Source organism: Rhopilema esculentum, chromosome 9 (genome assembly GCF_057945365.1).
Source record: "Rhopilema esculentum isolate cy_ngs chromosome 9, ASM5794536v1, whole genome shotgun sequence".
NCBI lineage: Eukaryota > Metazoa > Cnidaria > Scyphozoa > Rhizostomeae > Rhizostomatidae > Rhopilema > Rhopilema esculentum.
The window spans coordinates 1,941,084-1,958,603 of NC_142823.1; the positions used below are offsets into that span (position 1 = coordinate 1,941,084).

General features: G+C 35.3%; 2 protein-coding genes across 2 annotated transcripts; one reads left to right on the forward strand and one right to left on the reverse strand.

Moving 5' to 3' along the window:
- Nucleotides 1–382: 382 nt before the first annotated feature.
- Nucleotides 383–12,777, forward strand: LOC135688905 (peptidyl-prolyl cis-trans isomerase E). Its single transcript, XM_065205963.2, has 13 exons — nucleotides 383–533; nucleotides 1,369–1,467; nucleotides 2,384–2,427; nucleotides 2,784–2,810; nucleotides 3,858–3,939; nucleotides 4,872–4,960; nucleotides 6,069–6,192; nucleotides 7,031–7,110; nucleotides 7,375–7,417; nucleotides 7,828–7,890; nucleotides 8,395–8,470; nucleotides 9,164–9,230; nucleotides 12,326–12,777. Exons 1-13 carry the CDS (start codon nucleotides 506–508, stop codon nucleotides 12,392–12,394), a joined length of 891 nt encoding a protein of 296 aa, XP_065062035.2. The 5' UTR covers nucleotides 383–505; the 3' UTR covers nucleotides 12,395–12,777.
- Nucleotides 12,778–13,119: 342 nt separating this feature from the next.
- LOC135688906 (PITH domain-containing protein CG6153) lies at nucleotides 13,120–17,518 on the reverse strand. Its single transcript, XM_065205965.2, has 6 exons — nucleotides 17,307–17,518; nucleotides 16,881–16,924; nucleotides 16,229–16,306; nucleotides 14,623–14,727; nucleotides 14,061–14,169; nucleotides 13,120–13,333 (listed from the first exon to the last, which is right to left on the reverse strand). The coding sequence occupies exons 1-6, from the start codon at nucleotides 17,487–17,489 to the stop codon at nucleotides 13,232–13,234; spliced, it is 621 nt and encodes a 206-aa protein (XP_065062037.2). The 5' UTR covers nucleotides 17,490–17,518; the 3' UTR covers nucleotides 13,120–13,231.
- Between the last annotated feature and the right edge of the window lie 2 nt (nucleotides 17,519–17,520).

Here is a 17,520-nt window from a genome sequence, read left to right on the forward strand (position 1 = left end):
TTCTTCTTCAAAGCCAGTGCGTAGCGCATCATAAAACACGCTGTAGAGTTGGGGCTTGAAGATAGACTCTATTACTGCAACATGATGACGTTCGACCAAACAAGTGCGTGAAAGTTTGACTAAATCATTTATCTGTATTCCTGCGAGGTCCATTACATCTCCGGAGTGTGTCATTTACTGTATGACCAACCATTTTAGCGTAATAGTTAAAATATTCAAGCAATTTTCCAGGAAAAAGGGCACTTTTCCCCTTTTGAGAAAAAGGGCAGGGGTCTGGACCCCCAGGACCCCCCCCTCCCCCCCGTAGTTGCGCGCCTGGCTAGTGTGTTTCGACTTTTTATGTTACAATCTTTGTTTAATAAGCTCAGTGACACTTTTTCATTCTCGTTTTGAAACGGCTAAACGAGGTCAGAACAAAAGGGTTATTACGAACGTTTTTGGATTGCCATGGCGGATGGCACAAGTTCTTACAAAATTAGAAGCTGATACCCATCTGTAGAAGAGAATGACCAATAAACGTATGCTTTACGTAGGTAAGTGCACACGATATCTTATGTGTTTGTTTAGTCAAGTAATATTCTAAAACATTGCAATCTCCAAAATACTCGATGTAATGATTTAAAACTGGCAACAATGAGGAAATGTTGTTTTCATTAACAACTTCACCCTTCATTCTGGAATACTTAACTTCTAGGGACAGGCGAAAAGAAAATACGTTAAGTTTGACCAGCTAAGTAAAAACATAAAATGAAACTTAAAAACAATGTTTTCAGGTTCTTACTTGTCTCTTACTTGGCGGCTCCTTTATAACACTCGTTTTTTCCTCCAAATAAATATGACTATAAATTGCACCCTATTTTACTTGCAGGTACATTTTTAATCAGCTTTGCGCTTGCAGGCACAAAATATTATTAATGATCCCTGCTGAGGGAACACCTAAAAAGAAGATCCATTAAATTTAGATCTGGAAAAATAGACAGTACTTGTGCACCTGACAATTTGATGAGATTTTTTATGTGCACATAGCTAAGGTTGGGGGAGGCGGGGCTGTCAAAGTCAGCCTAACTACGCAAAATGGTCTTGATGTATAAACAATGTGGTTCTTAGTTGCAACTCTTAGTTGCAATGCAGTTATCAACCTCATCATCAATATGATCAAGAAACATGCCAATGCACCTTCTTATGAAGCCTTCACAGATTGTGTTTGAATCTGAAACAAGATAAACTTTTATCACAGTAAAAGCTTTGAATGGATTATTTTCCCATGTTTACAAGCCGTAGTGCAAGTTCATTATGTCTGTGATTATTTTTGTTAATCATCAGAGTTTGCAATTATCCTAGTAGATTTTATCTTGGTGTAACTTTCAGGTGGCCTGGCAGAGGAAGTTGATGACAAAATACTTCATGCTGCGTTTATTCCATTTGGTGATGTGATTGATATTCAGATTCCATTGGATTATGAAACTCGTATCCTTTATATTTCTTTATGACATAATTTTGTACTTAGAATTCTAGCACTTAAGCTTCCTTAATCAACAATTTAATTGAAAATAAAGCACATGTTTATTTTTCAGCCACAGTACATGGCCCCCACCATCAGGGGGCCAGGATGGTCATGCCCCCACTTTTAGCAAAGCAAATAGTTTTAAAACTACAGTAAAAGGGGAAAGGTGCATTCGCCCCGTTCTTTTGCTGGCTTTGGCCCCTGCTTTCAAATTTGTGATGCGGGCCTTGCAGTACCTGTCTGAACCATATATGGAACCCCCTGCTTTAGATCATAATTACCCTTTCCTGTGCAAAAAAAGAAAATTTTTCAAAATCATGTTGTGAAACAGTTTCTTTTAAAAAATTTGCAGTTTCTTTTACAAGTACCAAAACATGTTTTTAAATCAAGTATTGTAGCAACTCATAAGTCTTTTCAAGATTGTCAGCAGCTAATTTGTTGTAATTTACAGATTTTAAGTGAGAAAGTATATTACATTGTGTCTATTATTTTCAGAAGTTATTAAAGGCATTGAGTCATGGTAAATAGGCTTTCTCTATAGGGGGTCCTTTGGTTTCCGCGTGATCGCTGCTGTCTCATGTGATATTGGCATCCATTGTTGACAACTTGCTATTGATGGAAACTGTTATGTTAATCAGTACGAGGTGAGTTCATGTGACCAGTTCAAGGTCAACCAATAGCATCGCCGTCATGGAATTCAGCGGATTTTGGCACTTAGGGTATACCCAGTCTATTTATCATGACTCAATGCCTTTAACCTTTTGGTTCTTGCATTCTGGCAGCAGTAGTTTTGTTTTGCTTATTTTCTACAGTACCTGGACTCATGATTTCTATTTAAAATACACTAAAAACACTTTTTACCTTAAACCTATATATCAGAAAAACACAGAGGGTTTGCGTTTGTTGAATTTGAGTTTGCAGAGGTTTGTATTTGATTTATTCTATTGAATAATAAATGATTATTCAATTATTATTTCCACTTAACATCTATTATTTCTGTCTTTGTTTGTATGAAATAGGAGATTAACAACAAAACAATTTTTCTTCTCAAGTTACCCCTCCTTTTGCAACATAGTGAAAGAAAGCAAAATCCTAGAGTATGGTTGATAGCTTAATCTAAAACGAGGTTATTATAGATAGGTGTCCCCTAGATGGTCCTTAATCACCCCTTTTTCAATATCTGATAAGAAGACCTAGGGGCAAGGAAGATCCCTGATTGACAACTTTACTTTAGCAAAATACAACTGCTGACCCTGATTGCTGCTCTATATTTTTACAGGATGCTGCTGCCGCAATGGATAATATGGTAAGTTGTGTGATCACAATTTGATGGATCAGATTAATATACAGTGAAACCTTGCACATAGCTTCAATTCTAGCAAGGGATCAGCACCGTAAATCCTCGTAAGCCCCCCTCGAAAAAGCCCCCCCTCTCAAATAAGCCCCCACCTTAGAACTACAAATTGTCAATAAGCCCCCCTCGAATAAGCCCCCACTGCTACCGTAAATTCTCAAATTGGACCCCTTAATTTGATAATTTTTGCCATCTGAGGTCGGCTATGGCGTTTTATTGAATTACCACAACAAATTCATACTTTTGGTAGTAATTAATTAAATGCTCATAAAGAAATTCCTACTAAAATAAACGAGGTCTTTTAATAATGTCTTCTTAATGTCAATAATGATTCTATAACCCCCTCCCCCCTTCGTATAAGCCCCCCCCTCGAATAAGAAGCCCCCATCCAAAATTATCAAAAATGAATAAGCCCCCAGCGGACTAATTCAAGGATTTACGGTAATGGAGTTGTTGTAGGTTTAGATGTTGTTGCCTTATATGACTTTGTAGTAGATTTATTTCAATTGAATACTGAAATTCTCTCTTGTAATCCAGCCCCCTATATGGATTTCATTAAAGAAGAAACCAATGGGTTGCAAATGTGCTTGTAGTTTAAATGATTGCAGACATTCAGCATAGTTTCTCTCAATTCTTATTTGATGACATCAAGGGTGAATAATGTTTTAGCCAATCAGCCTCATTTTTCCAGGAGAACATGTTGAAAATTTATTCCCGCTTTCTAAATGCATGTTGATAAATTAATCCTGCCTCTCTGATTATTTGGCCTTCCTAATAACCCTGCAGCAGGTAAACAAGAGAGAATACAGTATCTATTCTCATAAATGATAGAATATCTTTTTAACGTACCCAGAAGATTTTGAAAACAAGGTGTTAATACACATGCTGGAATGAGTTGGCAAAGAAACAATAGCAAGCTTGAGAAAATATTTTTTCAAGGCAAGTAATGTATTTTTAGCTTTCATCTCTTCATTTGAATTCTCTGAATTACATTTGTAGAATGAGTCTGAACTTCATGGAAGGACAATTCGTGTTAACATTGCAAAGCCAATGAAATTCTCAGAGTCTTCAATGAAAGCAGGTAGGAAATATGCTTATATTATATGCTAACTTCTGTAGTCTTTGAGCTTTTTGCTCCTAATAGATAACTCTAAAAATTACATTTGCAAAAATAACTATCATAGCTCCTACCACTTTCCAACGAGAAAAACTCTGCAAGTAAAAATGCCAAGGAAGCATGTTAGACTAAGTTTTTACGAGGCTCACAAAGCACTTACTTGATAAAGAAATGGAAATTGAATTGCAATAAAATATGAAATCTGGTATTCTGTGAATGGTGACAAAATTGTGTAATCTTTGAAGGCATTTCCTTATGGTTAATGTTCACATCCTATTTGCTGTTGTCATGCCACGTTGCAATAACATATACATTCAATTTTTACCTGAATAGAGTTTTAAGAACAATCATTGTTTCTCTAATTTATCAAAAACAAGTTTCCTGGATGCATGGCTGCATTACTAGGAGAGGTGTTTATTACTCCCCTGCTACAAGTCATACAACCAGGCCTGCGTATTGCTAAATCCATCATCCACAATCAACAAATTTTGTTTCTATACATTATGCCATAAGTGTAGAAAGTTGTACACATTTGGTCACTTGCAGTGGCGGACACTATGGGGGGGCAACTGTGAAGGACAATGGTCTTTTGTTCTAAAACAATGGGAAATGTGACGTCATCTTATTAAAACATTAGGCTTGCCCCCCAATATTTGATCAAGTGTCCGCCCCCGGTCACTTGCCATCATCTTGTTAATTTTCTTGTATGTCTTAAAGTCTGCATATAGGAAGAAAAACACAGAATTAAGTCTGGTGAAATAGTTTGCAGAGCAGATTGCAATGTAAAATGTTAGAAGTTCTATGTACCTTTTTGATGAGATCACATTATATCTGTCGTTTGCAATTGTAATGCTTGTTGTCATTCGTGGTTTGTGATTTATCTTTGATTTTTTTAGTTTGGAGTGAAGATTCCTGGCTGAAAGACCACGCTGGAAAGCCAGAAGAAGGTATGCAAAATGGTACAGAGGCTATGGACCAAAGTGAGGTGAACAACCTTTGTTTAAATCTTGTTTTAAAATCTCAAGATGGCATTGATTACAGAATTTTTGTCAGAAACTCATCAGAAGATATAATGTGGGATGATTTCAAAGAAAAATTATGGATATTTTCTTCTGTTTGTGCTATTTTGAAATTTTATGCAGTAAACTATTTTATGCAAGGTTTATTGCTATGTAAAAGAAGAATGTGATAATAGCAGAACTGTTAAGTCACTGTTACGAGTATTATTGATGGCAATGAAGAAAATTGTTATGTTCTTCAAAATTCAAGATTATCTTTTCGATCAGCAAGTGTTTTTTTAATAGAGGTACCTCTTTATCTTGTGATTGCAATGATATTTTATTGTCTGCTGGCCATTAAAAGTTTATCCATTACCCAGTAACAATAGACACAACACAAAATGAAAAATGTTATCCTGAACAAATATCTGTAAATTGTAAGGTGTAAATTCGTATTTGGGGTAAAACTGTTATACAATGAAGTTTGAGTATTTTTCAAAAGGAAACAGGAAGTTGAATTGGAATATAGCAGTTTTTTGCCCTCAAGCATATATTTTTTGATGGATTAAAGTCAGGGGCGGACACTTGATCAAATATTGGGGGGGGGGGCAAGCCTATTGTTTTGATAAGATGACGTCACATGTTCCATTGTTCTAGAACAAAAGACCATTGTCCTCTAAAGTATTGAGGGGGCGGTCGCCACCCCTCGCCCCCCCCCCAAGTGTCCGCCACTGATTAAAATTTCTGTTATTTCAGAGCAAGTTTGGATGTCTTGTAATTTTACAGATAATTGGGAGTTACTTCTCTTGCATAAAGAGGTGCTATTTCTTATTAACCATTAATTCTGTCCAAGAAATTACTTTTCAGTTACAAGAGTTACCACTTCTTGAGCAATGAATCCTTTCGTTACCATTTTCATTTGCTATTTTAGAAGCATGGCCTTTCGTTGCCAAATAATTTGTAACTTTCCCCTTGAAAATTTTTGGCTATCACCCTTAGTTTTCCTAGATTAGGGGTTGTGAAAAACTTGCTAGAAGTTAGGGCGATTTCATTCATTGATAAAAAACATCAGTGTTGCCCATTACTTTGTCTTAGGATGGAGAGCCGGTTTCTAGAGGAACAAAGAACGCCAAAGTATTTTTTGATATTAGTATGAATGAGCAATACACTGGAAGAATTGTCATGGAGCTCAGGCAGGATGTTGTTCCGATGACTGCTGGTAAGTTTTCTATTGAAGGGACTGCAGTTGTTCGTTAACCAAAAAAGATAATCATTGATTCCGTTGGTTTCTGTCACTCAGTGTATGTAACAATATGATGTTACACAGTAAATTAGAATGCTGCCTCAGTTTTCCAAAAATATACTCGATTGTATGTTTATATATTTGGAAGAACCCTTTTGCTACAACTGTTTCAGTTCCAAAACGCCTCTTGTCTCTGCTGAGACTCATTTTTTTTCATGAATCAATCTCTAGAACATTTTAAGATTGAACATTTGTGAGGAAAGAATTTTTTTGCAGTGTCCATACAATGGCAGACAACCGATGAAGCTAGACAGGACCATTAAACCTTTCAAGCATTACCATGCAATTAAACAATAAACAATGATGGGAAAGCGTAAAAATAATTGTCTTGCATATAAGTTGTCTATGCATAAAGCCTGTAACAGATCTTCAAAATTTCTTCTTTTTGATTGCATCGCACATACAGAGTTGAAATAAACGCTGAAAACATGTTTTCTCCACGTGAAAATCTGTTGGGCAACGTATTTGAGCTGTAGCCTGGACTTAGTCCTGACAGTTAAGATATTGTTTGAACGCTCATTAGCAACTTTCTCTGATCTTTTTAATAACTGAACTGGGCATGTCTGGAGTCATTAAAACTATGGATACAGGAACCAGGGGTACAGGAAACATGTTCTCCCAAATTTTCAGAACTTGAGGAATTGTATCTAATTACATCTCACGGAAGTGCAGCTTTTACAAATTCATTATTTAAATAATAGTTTATGTGCTTTTTTACACATTGATTAATGCTACTTCCTTCTTATTTCTGCAGAGAACTTTCGGGCATTATGCACTCACGAGAAAGGATTTGGATATAGAAAAAGCACATTCCACAGAATTATACCAAAATTTGTATCTTTTCATCTGCATTTGATCTTTGTCAAACACATTTGCTCTTTATTATACGCATTTTTGTTATGCAATATACTACTTTCAGATTTGTTCGACGTATTTTTTGTCCTGATTTATTTTTTTTCTTGGCAAACTTTTGTTGTATTAATCTGAGTTGGGTGTCGCATAATCTTATGACTGTAGAATCCTTTCTATTCACGTTTCATTTGCATTTTGTTTTGATTTGAGACTGAAAGTACTATAGAATCTTTAATAAGTAATTAGATGTGTCAAGGAGGAGATTTTACAAAGCATGATGGAACGGGAGGTTGGTTTCCAACTTTTATTCTTGTCTTCTCTGTAGGTTTTTCATATTGAAAACACCAAGACTTCGATAAAGAGACAGCCAAAGAACACTAAAATATCAATATTTTGACCCAGCTTTCTTTTCATGCTTCAATTTATACTTTGATTTCATTTGATGTAAATTGCAAATGAAATAAGCTTGAAAATTTTCAAAAAGCTACGAAACAGGCTATTTTTGTTGCAACATCTTATTTGCCGCCTCTTATTTGCCACTATCTAAAAAGTGCCTAAGTTGATTATCCTTAGATTTGTCGTACCGTTTTTCACTTACTGTAAGCATTTACTATTGATAATTGGTTCTGTATTAAAAAAAGTAAGGATATTATCTTTAAAAGTTTCAGATTTCAATCAAAGTCGTACTCTTTCTTTTAGGCAAATCAATATATGGCAGGAAGTTTGACGATGAAAACTTTGTATTAAAACACACTGGACCAGGTAATGTTTCCAGCAGCTACCATTCTTCTTCAATACGATATTTAATATGTACGAATTCTTCTATATTTTTTGTTTTCATTAAATTAAAGTTTGTATCATTAGGACTTCTACTAACAGAATATTGAGCATTATTCTTTGTATTTCTGAATAAGTCATTCTTTGGGTACTGCATTTTCCCTCCTTTTTGCAATGCTAATTACCTTTCTTCATTTCTTCCGTATTCTACTGTTACTTAAATATTTCTTCCCTTTATTTCCTCTTTCCAACCTCGATTTTACTCACTTAATATCAACTTTTGCCAATTTTCTTTTCTATCTCTCTTTTCCTCTTTGTTTCCCCTTGCTGTTTATTCTTCTTCGTCTATTTTTCCTTTTATTCCAAGAGCAAACTTGTGTAGCTAATTCACAGCACCTGCACATACAAGTGAATTGATAATCCTCTTCAACTTTATAGCTGGTCATTCTTCTCGTTTAAACAGACAATTGTTTATGTTCTTTTTGCCAGGCATTTTGTCAATGGCAAACTCAGGGCCTAACACAAATGGTTCCCAATTTTTCATTTGCACAGAGAAAACTGATTGGTGAGTCTCTTATAAGCACAAGAGTTATCTTCTGATCTGGAGATTTTTCAGATTCAAGTAGCATGAACCACAATTAATATGCAACAGAATTGAAGATCTTTGATTCCTCTAGAATTGAAGAGTTTACAATATGTCAGCAACCTTGGGTGATAATTGCATCGTAATGCCTTGTCCCTGAGTGTATGGGTGGAGATAAAAATAATTTAGCACTTAAACAGATAGTATATATCATGTGAATTAAGCCAGAAATATATATGCTACAAATAGGATTAGGGCCCTGTAATCAATATATCTTACAATATTCATTTAGCCTCGATTCACAACATTGTAATGCCTGACATATTGCAAATTGGTGGCTAAACAGATAAACTCCCTTCGCCTACAAAATTTGCTCCCACCCTGTACTCACCATGACAAACTGTAGAATATTGAATAAGCCAACACTGAAGCAAAGCGAGTTTTTAAAGAATTCTAGAGTATTTTTTGATATAAGTATGAAGGAAGAATATACAGGAAAAATTGTCATAAAGTTCAAGCAAGATGTCGAATCAATGAATCATTTTGTAATAACTGATGGTTATCCTCCAGCCTCTTTCTTCATCTAGTAGTCCTAATATGCAAATGATCTGCTTTTTTCATAAATATTACGTAAATGGGTAAATGAACTGATGTCCACAAATGACTTTTTTCTAGGTTGGATGGTAAACATGTTGTCTTTGGTCAGGTTGTTGAAGGCCTTGATATTATGAGAAAAATAGAGGTGAGTTAACGATGGCTTCCTGTCGAAAGTCATGTCATCTATGAACATGTTTGGCCTCGCAAGATACGTTGCATACCCAATTGAAAGGAATGAATCAAGGCAATTTTGAGCAAAATCAAATATTAAATGACCAAATCTTATTAAAAAATTTGGTATTTATTGACTAACAGATGATACTGTGAGATAACGAAAGCAAAAAATTTGTTCAGTAGAATTTGTTATCGGAACCAAATTCATGTTAGGGTGACTGCCCGTTCCCGTTCAGTTGATTCTCATTCGGTACTCTAAGGAAATAGAACACATTTTGGAAGTTATTCGAGAGAAAGGCTGCAGCCCCTGGTTCCGAGAGTTAAGATAATAATCCCTGTATTTTATTAGCTTGTAACACTGCTGTCATCACTGTTTTCTTTCTTCGCTACCTTCCTCTTTCTCTTTTGCTAACTTTTATCAACATTCCTACATATAAATATCACTGCTTTTAAACTTTCTTTCTTCTTACTGTTATTAAATGTATATATATTTCAAGAGGTTGCTCCATGATTGTGTCTGTTTCTTGGCCTCTCCACAGTGTTGAATTCCAAGAAATCAGTGTATCATGCTTTATTGAGAACCATTTGCTCAAAAGTATATTAATGACTGTACCAAAGGATAAATTAAAAGGAACTAAGCGCATAAACAACGAAGCTTTTCTGTTCTCTGACCAAACTGGTTCCTTCTTTTCAGCTGTCTTATATCCATTGCTCCCCACCAGGGGCAGACATTTGATCAAATATTGGGGGGGCATGCCTATTGTTTTAATAAGATGACGTCACATTTCCCATTGTTTTAGAACAAAAGACCATTGTCCTGAAAAGTATTGGGGCGGTCGCCCCCCCCAAGTGTTCGCCACTGCTCCCCACTTTCCCCGTTTTTTCTGAAACTTTCGCTCACCATGAATTATCCGTAATATAGAACGTTTCGAAAACGGTTATTGCTAATATTGATTTAAACTTTGTGTAAACCTCTCTACTTATCATCACGTATTGCTTATTGAAATAGCTACTGAAAATTTATGTATGGGTTGCTGTTATAAAAAAGACCGTTACTGCAGGAGTTACCTGTACAGGATATCTGTAACCTAAGAAGGCCTTTCCTCGCTAAAAGATGAGATCCTTGCGGAAATCAAGAAGTTCCCAGCTTGTACGGGCGGCATTGAAAAAAATTCCGTTTTGAATACATAAAGCAGTAAATTCTACGAAATGTATAGTGAGATTCAACTACAATGTAGATAAGGTGTGGGGGGGGGGGGTTAACACGATCGTTTAGGGAAATATTTAGAAAAACAATGGCCTTTCGAAGCATCTTTCTTGTTTCAACAATTGAATCTAAATAATCTACAGGCACTGCATCTTTACATGGATACACACCAATGTGTTAGGGGACACTCGCAGATGATTCGCCAACTGCCCCCCCCCCCCTAAGAAAGTTTTCTGTGACCACGTCCTTAAATCTTTCGGAGTGCTTAGGAAATGCCCATTTTAGTTGCAATTGTTGAAAATTTCTTTTATAATTCTTCACCAGGCTGTGCAAAATCATTATACTTATGAATCATTGACATGAGGGCACCGTTTTTCTCTTGATAAACTTATAGGCATTGATTCCAAAAAGTAGCTTAGGTTTTCTGTGTTGTCTTGTAATTATCTGATAGTAACATGGTGTAAGATCATTGCAGGTTCCATCAAAGCATGGGCCTCAGGCCTTTCACCCCTCCTTACCCCCTCTACACACTCCTGGAGACACATCATTGTGGGCCTTATGACAAGACATTTACTATTATCACGTGTTGACTCATGGTATCATTGATTGACACTTTAAGTTAAGCCTTGCTTAGTCATGCTGTGAACACGCTTTACTACTCTTACGCTGAATACGTAATGTTGCCTAGTTTTATATCCTGATCGTATAAGTTGTTTTGTTATGTTCGTTCAACCGTAGTTTATCTTTCAAGAAACTCTCCGTGGAATTTTATAACCTTGCCCCCTCTAGACACTCCTGGAGACACAACAACCTATTTCTTACATATTATCCCTGCCTAAATGAATCTAAGAAAGGAAGTAATTGATTCAAGAAACTACTCTCAGCTCTTTCTTCTCCTTTGATTTCAACACAATTCGTTATGAGCATTCACCTTCAAAGAAATATTTCAGCATCACTTCTCTCTGATGCCTTGGCATTACCTGGGAAGTGTTTAATCAAACAGTCATTTCAGATTGTTATTTCATTAACACTTTTCTTCATTTTCCATGAATTGTACTGACTTTGATATTTCTACTTTTTTCACAACTAGTCCTTTCTGTATTTTCAAACCTTAATGGTAAATGTCGCGTTTATATACAAAACTTGGGCTCCTCTCTAGGGAAAGTTGGTTTTTCTCCTCCTGCAACTTTTAACAATTTACAAATCTTTGTACCCTTTTGACAAAATATAGTCAAAAGCCATTCGTCTCATGCAAGCTGTAGCCTTGCAAAGCAACTTTACCACCTTCCTCGTCTGCCCACAACTCAACATCCCACAACTCCTTTCCCTCCCAGACCTTGAAAACTCCAGGATGCTTTACCCTGGTTCAAAAACTCTTATAACCTGTTCTATAACAAAGCTTAAACCAACAAACTTGATCTCATCTCCTTTTAATCTCCTTTCTTTCATTTTTATGGGCTTTGCAATAGACCTCATGGCCTCTCCCTATGTGTGATTTTATTTTATTAATGTGTTATAAGATCAGGCCTGGCCGGAAGACTTTTGACAGGGGAGCAGTAAACAGCTCTCCTAGTAGTATTCAGGTGAGCTATAAGAATAGAAACAAAGAAAAATTTGATTTCAAGGAGAGCAAATTTGCTTTTTTCAGCAATTTAGGATAGCAATCTCTAGCTCCCTTCCAGCCTTTGAGGAGAGCCTGGAGTGGAGCAAGAGCTATGGCTCTCCTCAAATGGCCAGGCCTGTAAGATGCTCAATATATTTTGCATTTAAGAATGCAACAAATTTTGAATTTTCATTCATCTACCTGTACAAATAAAGTCTTGTCAACATCTTGAAACTATCAACCTTTTATCTCCAAGGCCCAGGGAGCAGATTCTGGAAAGCCAAAGAAAAAGGTTGTGATAGAAGACTGTGGAGAACTCGAATAAGATAATGGTTGAGGTATGAATGCCTTCAGTGAAGACAGAACCACAAGATTAAATAATACAGCTGTTGTATGGCTGGAAATGTCTAGCCTTGTGGGTGGCCTAGCCAACTATTTCTTTGGCCCTATATTTGTATACCCCTTATATGGTGCTTTGGTTTGATGATAGACCAAGAGTTTTTGCCAGCATCATTACAGTGGTAAAAGGAGAAGTGGACATTTCAATGATTGGAAAGGTCCAGTAAATAATAGCCACAAACCTGTTTATGCTCAATTAAAAGCCAGGGAACATTTGTATGTTAAAGAAAAGTTTTTTATCAAATAGTGTTTTTCAATGTTAGAAGCAGCAAAACTACTTGATGCTCATAAAACCTTCTGAAATGTGAATGACAAAATCTGTTTATGCAATGTGAATAGCTTTTACAAATATGGTCACCAATTTTGAAACACAAGATTAAATTCTTTAACTCTGATGGGCTCTCTTCTCAAAGACCAGCCTTTAAAGTTGTATAAAATTCTTCAGTAGGTAGTACACTAAAGATGATTTATTGTCTACTCCAAAAAATTTATTTGTTATTGCAAACGTTCATGCATGCTATGCTACTAAGTACAATTCAGTATAAATCAAGCCATCGTTATTTAGGAATGTGATTATCAGCAATGTTTCTAAAAAGCTCCAACTAGACATTAGCATCTTTGGAAGGACCAGAGGCAAAAAGAGAGATAAAATTGTCTTTGAACTGATTGTTTAATTTAAGCAGAAATGATGAAGTGTACAAGATAAGCATTTTTCAATTTCTTTGTTAGTTAATTGAACGCCAAGCCACCTTACAGGTTTTGTTTAGTGTATAAATTGTGATGTTGGATCATAAGCTTTGCTTTCGTGGTCCGCAGGATTCGCTCTTGATTCATATGTGCAAATTGTTACTCCATGCTTATGGGGCTGAAATATGAAAGTATCTTAGTAGTGGATTTAGATTTAACCTAAAAGCAAAAACTTAAAATATGTCACAGACATTGCTCCTCATTATTTGAAGGGGAACATTTTGCATAGAAATTCCATCTGTCACAAGTGTAATCCTTGGGTACCAAGCTCATGTCAGAGAAGGGTCCAAATATAAAATATGGTCTTTAAAATGGTCTTTAAACAGAAATTTATTGAAAATTTATAATTAAACTATGCTTTAAACAGACATTCGAATTTGGTTTGAACTTCTGTGAATATTTACAAAAGAAAAACTAAATACGAGTGAATTAAAACTAACAATAAAATACTTGAAAATGGCTTTGAAAAAAGCATTATGCTCTAAGGAGTGTCAGACGAAAAAGCTTTTAGCCAATATGTTGTAAAATGTTTACTTTTTTCAAAGCTATTTTCAAGTTCTGTGCTGCCAAAGAAATGGTACCATATGAAGTGATACATATCCTTTGGCTAGGGTGGGCTGTTAATAACTATAAGTAACTTTTTATAGGTAATATATCTGCATTCATTAAGTTTGACACCCCTTCATAACCAATTACCCTTTGCTGTCACAAATACAATTACATCAAACTTCTTAATTTTGCCTTTTCCCTAACCTCCAGTTGTGTGCTTGTTAGGAATCTTTGAATTTCATTTCTTGGTATCATAGTTTATAGCTGTTTATTTGAAAAGTATATTAAGTGATTACCTGGGTGAAATCTCCTTTGAGTCCAATGTAGTATACTCTTGTATTGTCATTCCCAAAATTTGTAGGGAAGTAAATTGACAAATGTTCCACATTAGAGAATCTTGCAACTCTAAAAAGATAAATAAAATTAATACTTTTTACAGCAAACTGGGGTCAAAAATGTTTCCCCAGGCCACCAAACCATGTTCTATAAACACTTAACTGATGGTTTGGTGGACTGGGGGTAATGGAGCAAAGACAGATATAATCATATCTTTAATAGCCCATATTAAATCATAGCAAATGCACAAATTTAGAAAAAGATTATACAAAGGGAATAAACCTAACTGGTTAAATGAGAAGAAATTCTAGACTTGCAAGCTTCTTTGTATTAAAGGTTCAATGTCCATTCAGAAATTAAAGCTTAATTTTGAATTGACTCATTTTCATTTTGGTTAATTTCCAAAAAATGTATCATATCTAATTGATGCCACAAAAAATACACAATGAACTCTATCATCAAAGACATCAAGGGTAGAGAAGTATGCAACAGTAATAAAATATGCAAGGACTCAAATCATACTTGGTGTTGTATTCTAATTCTCCTTTATAATCTGGTTGAAGATCAAATTCCTCGTCACAGTGTTGACTTGTGTCATCAAAGCTCATTTTTGGTCTGTTTTTAAATCTACATAAAAAATATTCAATTTTAAATCTCAGATTGAAACAAAGCTTAGAGCATGATTTTTTTCAAGGACCAAGATACGGGGGCAGGGCCTTGGCCCCCCAAAAAACTTAAATGGCATAAGTAAAATACTTCTATTAGTAAAATACTTGCTCAGTTATCAAACATCACAGCTATTTTATGTATCTGACTGGCGATAATCCATAAAGATAATGCATAAAAGATATTAATGGGTCATTTTTCATTAATTTAAATGTCGCCAAAATCTAGATTTAAAGCAAAGCAAAGTCTGAAGAGGGGGCTTTATATGGGTAGCAAAATCCGCAAATTTGCTACTTTTTTCGCATAATTGGCAAGTCTGCTACTTTTGCTAAATTAGCAATCGAAAATGAATATCTTGTTAATGTTCCTTATAAAATTCGCAGACAAAAATGTCTGTTATTGTATTCTGTGTTTGGATTTGTTCACTGAAATGCCTTGAAATTTGTAAACTTTTGCACAAATCTCTTTTCCATTTTTCGCATCATAAAAAGTGCATGTTTGCCAATGTCTGTTTTGCCAATGAAATTAATTATTCCCCTGAGAAATCGCGATAAATATGCACCGAGGAAAAATAAGGCCAAAACAGCGGTGAAAATTTTTAGAAACGATTGTCATATCGAGGAAAATCATGATGAAGGGTCACACAATTCGGTCTGTAATATCGAGAGTATGTTATATAGGTGATTTGTTATACCAAGGGAATTTGTAAGAGGTTCGACAGAATCAATCGACAGAATCAAGGGGCCAGATATATTTTTGTTATACCAGAAAATTAGTTATAGCCGAGTTTCATATTATCGGGATTTCACTGTAGCTTAGCCCTATGATTATTTCAAAATTTTCTATTTAATTCGCAATCCTGACAAGGTGTTAAGCCTTTTTTGAAGTGGCATGAAATAATAGTACCAAGGAAAGATTTACATTTAAACCAATCTCGAAAACCAACAAAACCAATCATTGATAGAGAATTTTGCTCTCAGAATAAAAGAAAGCGTGTGACATTTTGCACTCCTTGAAAGCAATAGACGTGCGCCAGGGCGTGTGTGATCGCACGCCTTTCCAACGAAATCCTGTTAAACCAAGCTTGTATAAATTTTCCATCATTGAATCTATATCTGTTAAAATCCATAAACAAATTATGATTGTTAAGAATTGTTGCCCTGAGATCATTCTAATAGAAGACGATTTGTAATGGGAATATCAAATCCACTATTTTATAACTCAACTAACTACCAACAGAAAAACATGCGAACATACATAAACAAGTCTTTGTTAAGAAATCTATTGTGTAATATAAACAATGCAGGTTTACACTTTGTGTTGAAAGAAATACAAGGTGACATTGTTTTGTTCATTGTATAGCTAAAGATTGTATTCTTAACAATGATGTCTGTCATGAATCAACAGCATATTTTACAATATTTGACACAACCCTGAACAATCCTTCAATATATTCACTTACAGTTTCATTTTTGATGGATGCATATCATTCTCTCCCCCAATAACAATGACACCTTTTAACTTGACATTCCCAGTAAATCTATAAAAAAGACAAAAAACGATGACAAATAAACTTTACTTCAATAGACAGTCTTCGTTTGCCATGGAGTGGCTTCCTGGGGCCGAAAACTTAAGTAAAATCAGCATTAAAGACAATATCAACATATACTTCAGTGGATTAACATATACTTTGAAAATTTTTTGCCAGTTGCAAATCATACTGCTGATCTATCATGGCAAGGATATCGTGCAAGGAATCACAATATATCATCCAGGCTGGAAAACTTGCATATGCTTGCAGCAACGCTAGACTTCTTGTGCTCGCACCTTGCTCGTACCTTGCTCTAGTGACCCAAAATATCCAGAAATTCATATATTATACTATAGTTTTGTATAAAATGGGCATCCTTGCTCGCAGCTCGAATGCTTCCACTCAAATGCTTCCACTCGCAGGTCGGAGCTTATAATGTGCGATTGGACGCATTGACGCGTCCGCAAAATAATCATAGGGAGTTTTCCAACCTGGTATATCATAAGGAGGATTCATAAAATAACTGATTTGACACAGGTCATAGGCATAAGTGTAATAATAATGCGCATCAAAATCAACTTACGGAATATTGAATAATAATTCTTCGTCTGCATCACTTTGTACATACTGTAATAAAGAAAATATAATAAAATAGGCCAATACAATAAGGAAAGGAGAAAACATTTCAACAACCAAGATATCGTCTGATAAATCAGTCAAGTCCAGTCCATCTCATTTTTAAAATTCTCAAAGTACATGTTTCAATCGTTTCAATATGAAAAACATTAAAAACAAAACTTATCATAATTCAACGTAAAAATTGGCCTACAAATAGTAGAATGTAGTACGATTTACCAGCAGCACATAAAGATGCAAGATATATAATTTATAATTCTACTAAGAGGAATAATATATAGGAAACCTGTATCTATGATCTCTAAAATCCACTCATAACAAAACTAGAACAATTAAAAAGATGTTATAAAGTTTGAAAAATGAACACAGTTACCTTGTCTGTCTCCATTCTTTTATCCCAGGCTTTGAAAACAAATTTTCCTGATCCATCAGTTTCTTCATTTAAACATTCTACTTTTTGTATATCGATTTTTGTATACAGACTGTACAAAGCGCCAAGATCAGGACCTGAATGATCGTGTTCATGATGCTCGTGGCCGCAAGAATGACCGGCCATCTTGTTAGGCCATTATAGAGTTTCCTCGATT

Bases quoted from the DNA above. Each gene is read 5' to 3' on its own strand.
- LOC135688905 (XM_065205963.2), top strand. From the start codon at position 506: ATGACCAATAAACGTATGCTTTACGTAG. The intron at 534-1,368 runs GTAAGTGCACAC...TGTAACTTTCAG, and splicing joins TAAACGTATGCTTTACGTAG to GTGGCCTGGCAGAGGAAGTT. The intron at 9,231-12,325 runs GTGAGTTAACGA...TTTATCTCCAAG, and splicing joins ATATTATGAGAAAAATAGAG to GCCCAGGGAGCAGATTCTGG.
- LOC135688906 (XM_065205965.2), bottom strand. From the start codon at position 17,489: ATGGCCGGTCATTCTTGCGGCCACGAGCATCATGAACACGATCATTCA. The intron at 16,307-16,880 runs GTAAGTTGATTT...TCTTTTTTATAG, and splicing joins GAATTATTATTCAATATTCC to ATTTACTGGGAATGTCAAGT. The intron at 13,334-14,060 runs GTAATCACTTAA...TTCATATTTCAG, and splicing joins TCAAAGGAGATTTCACCCAG to CCCCATAAGCATGGAGTAAC.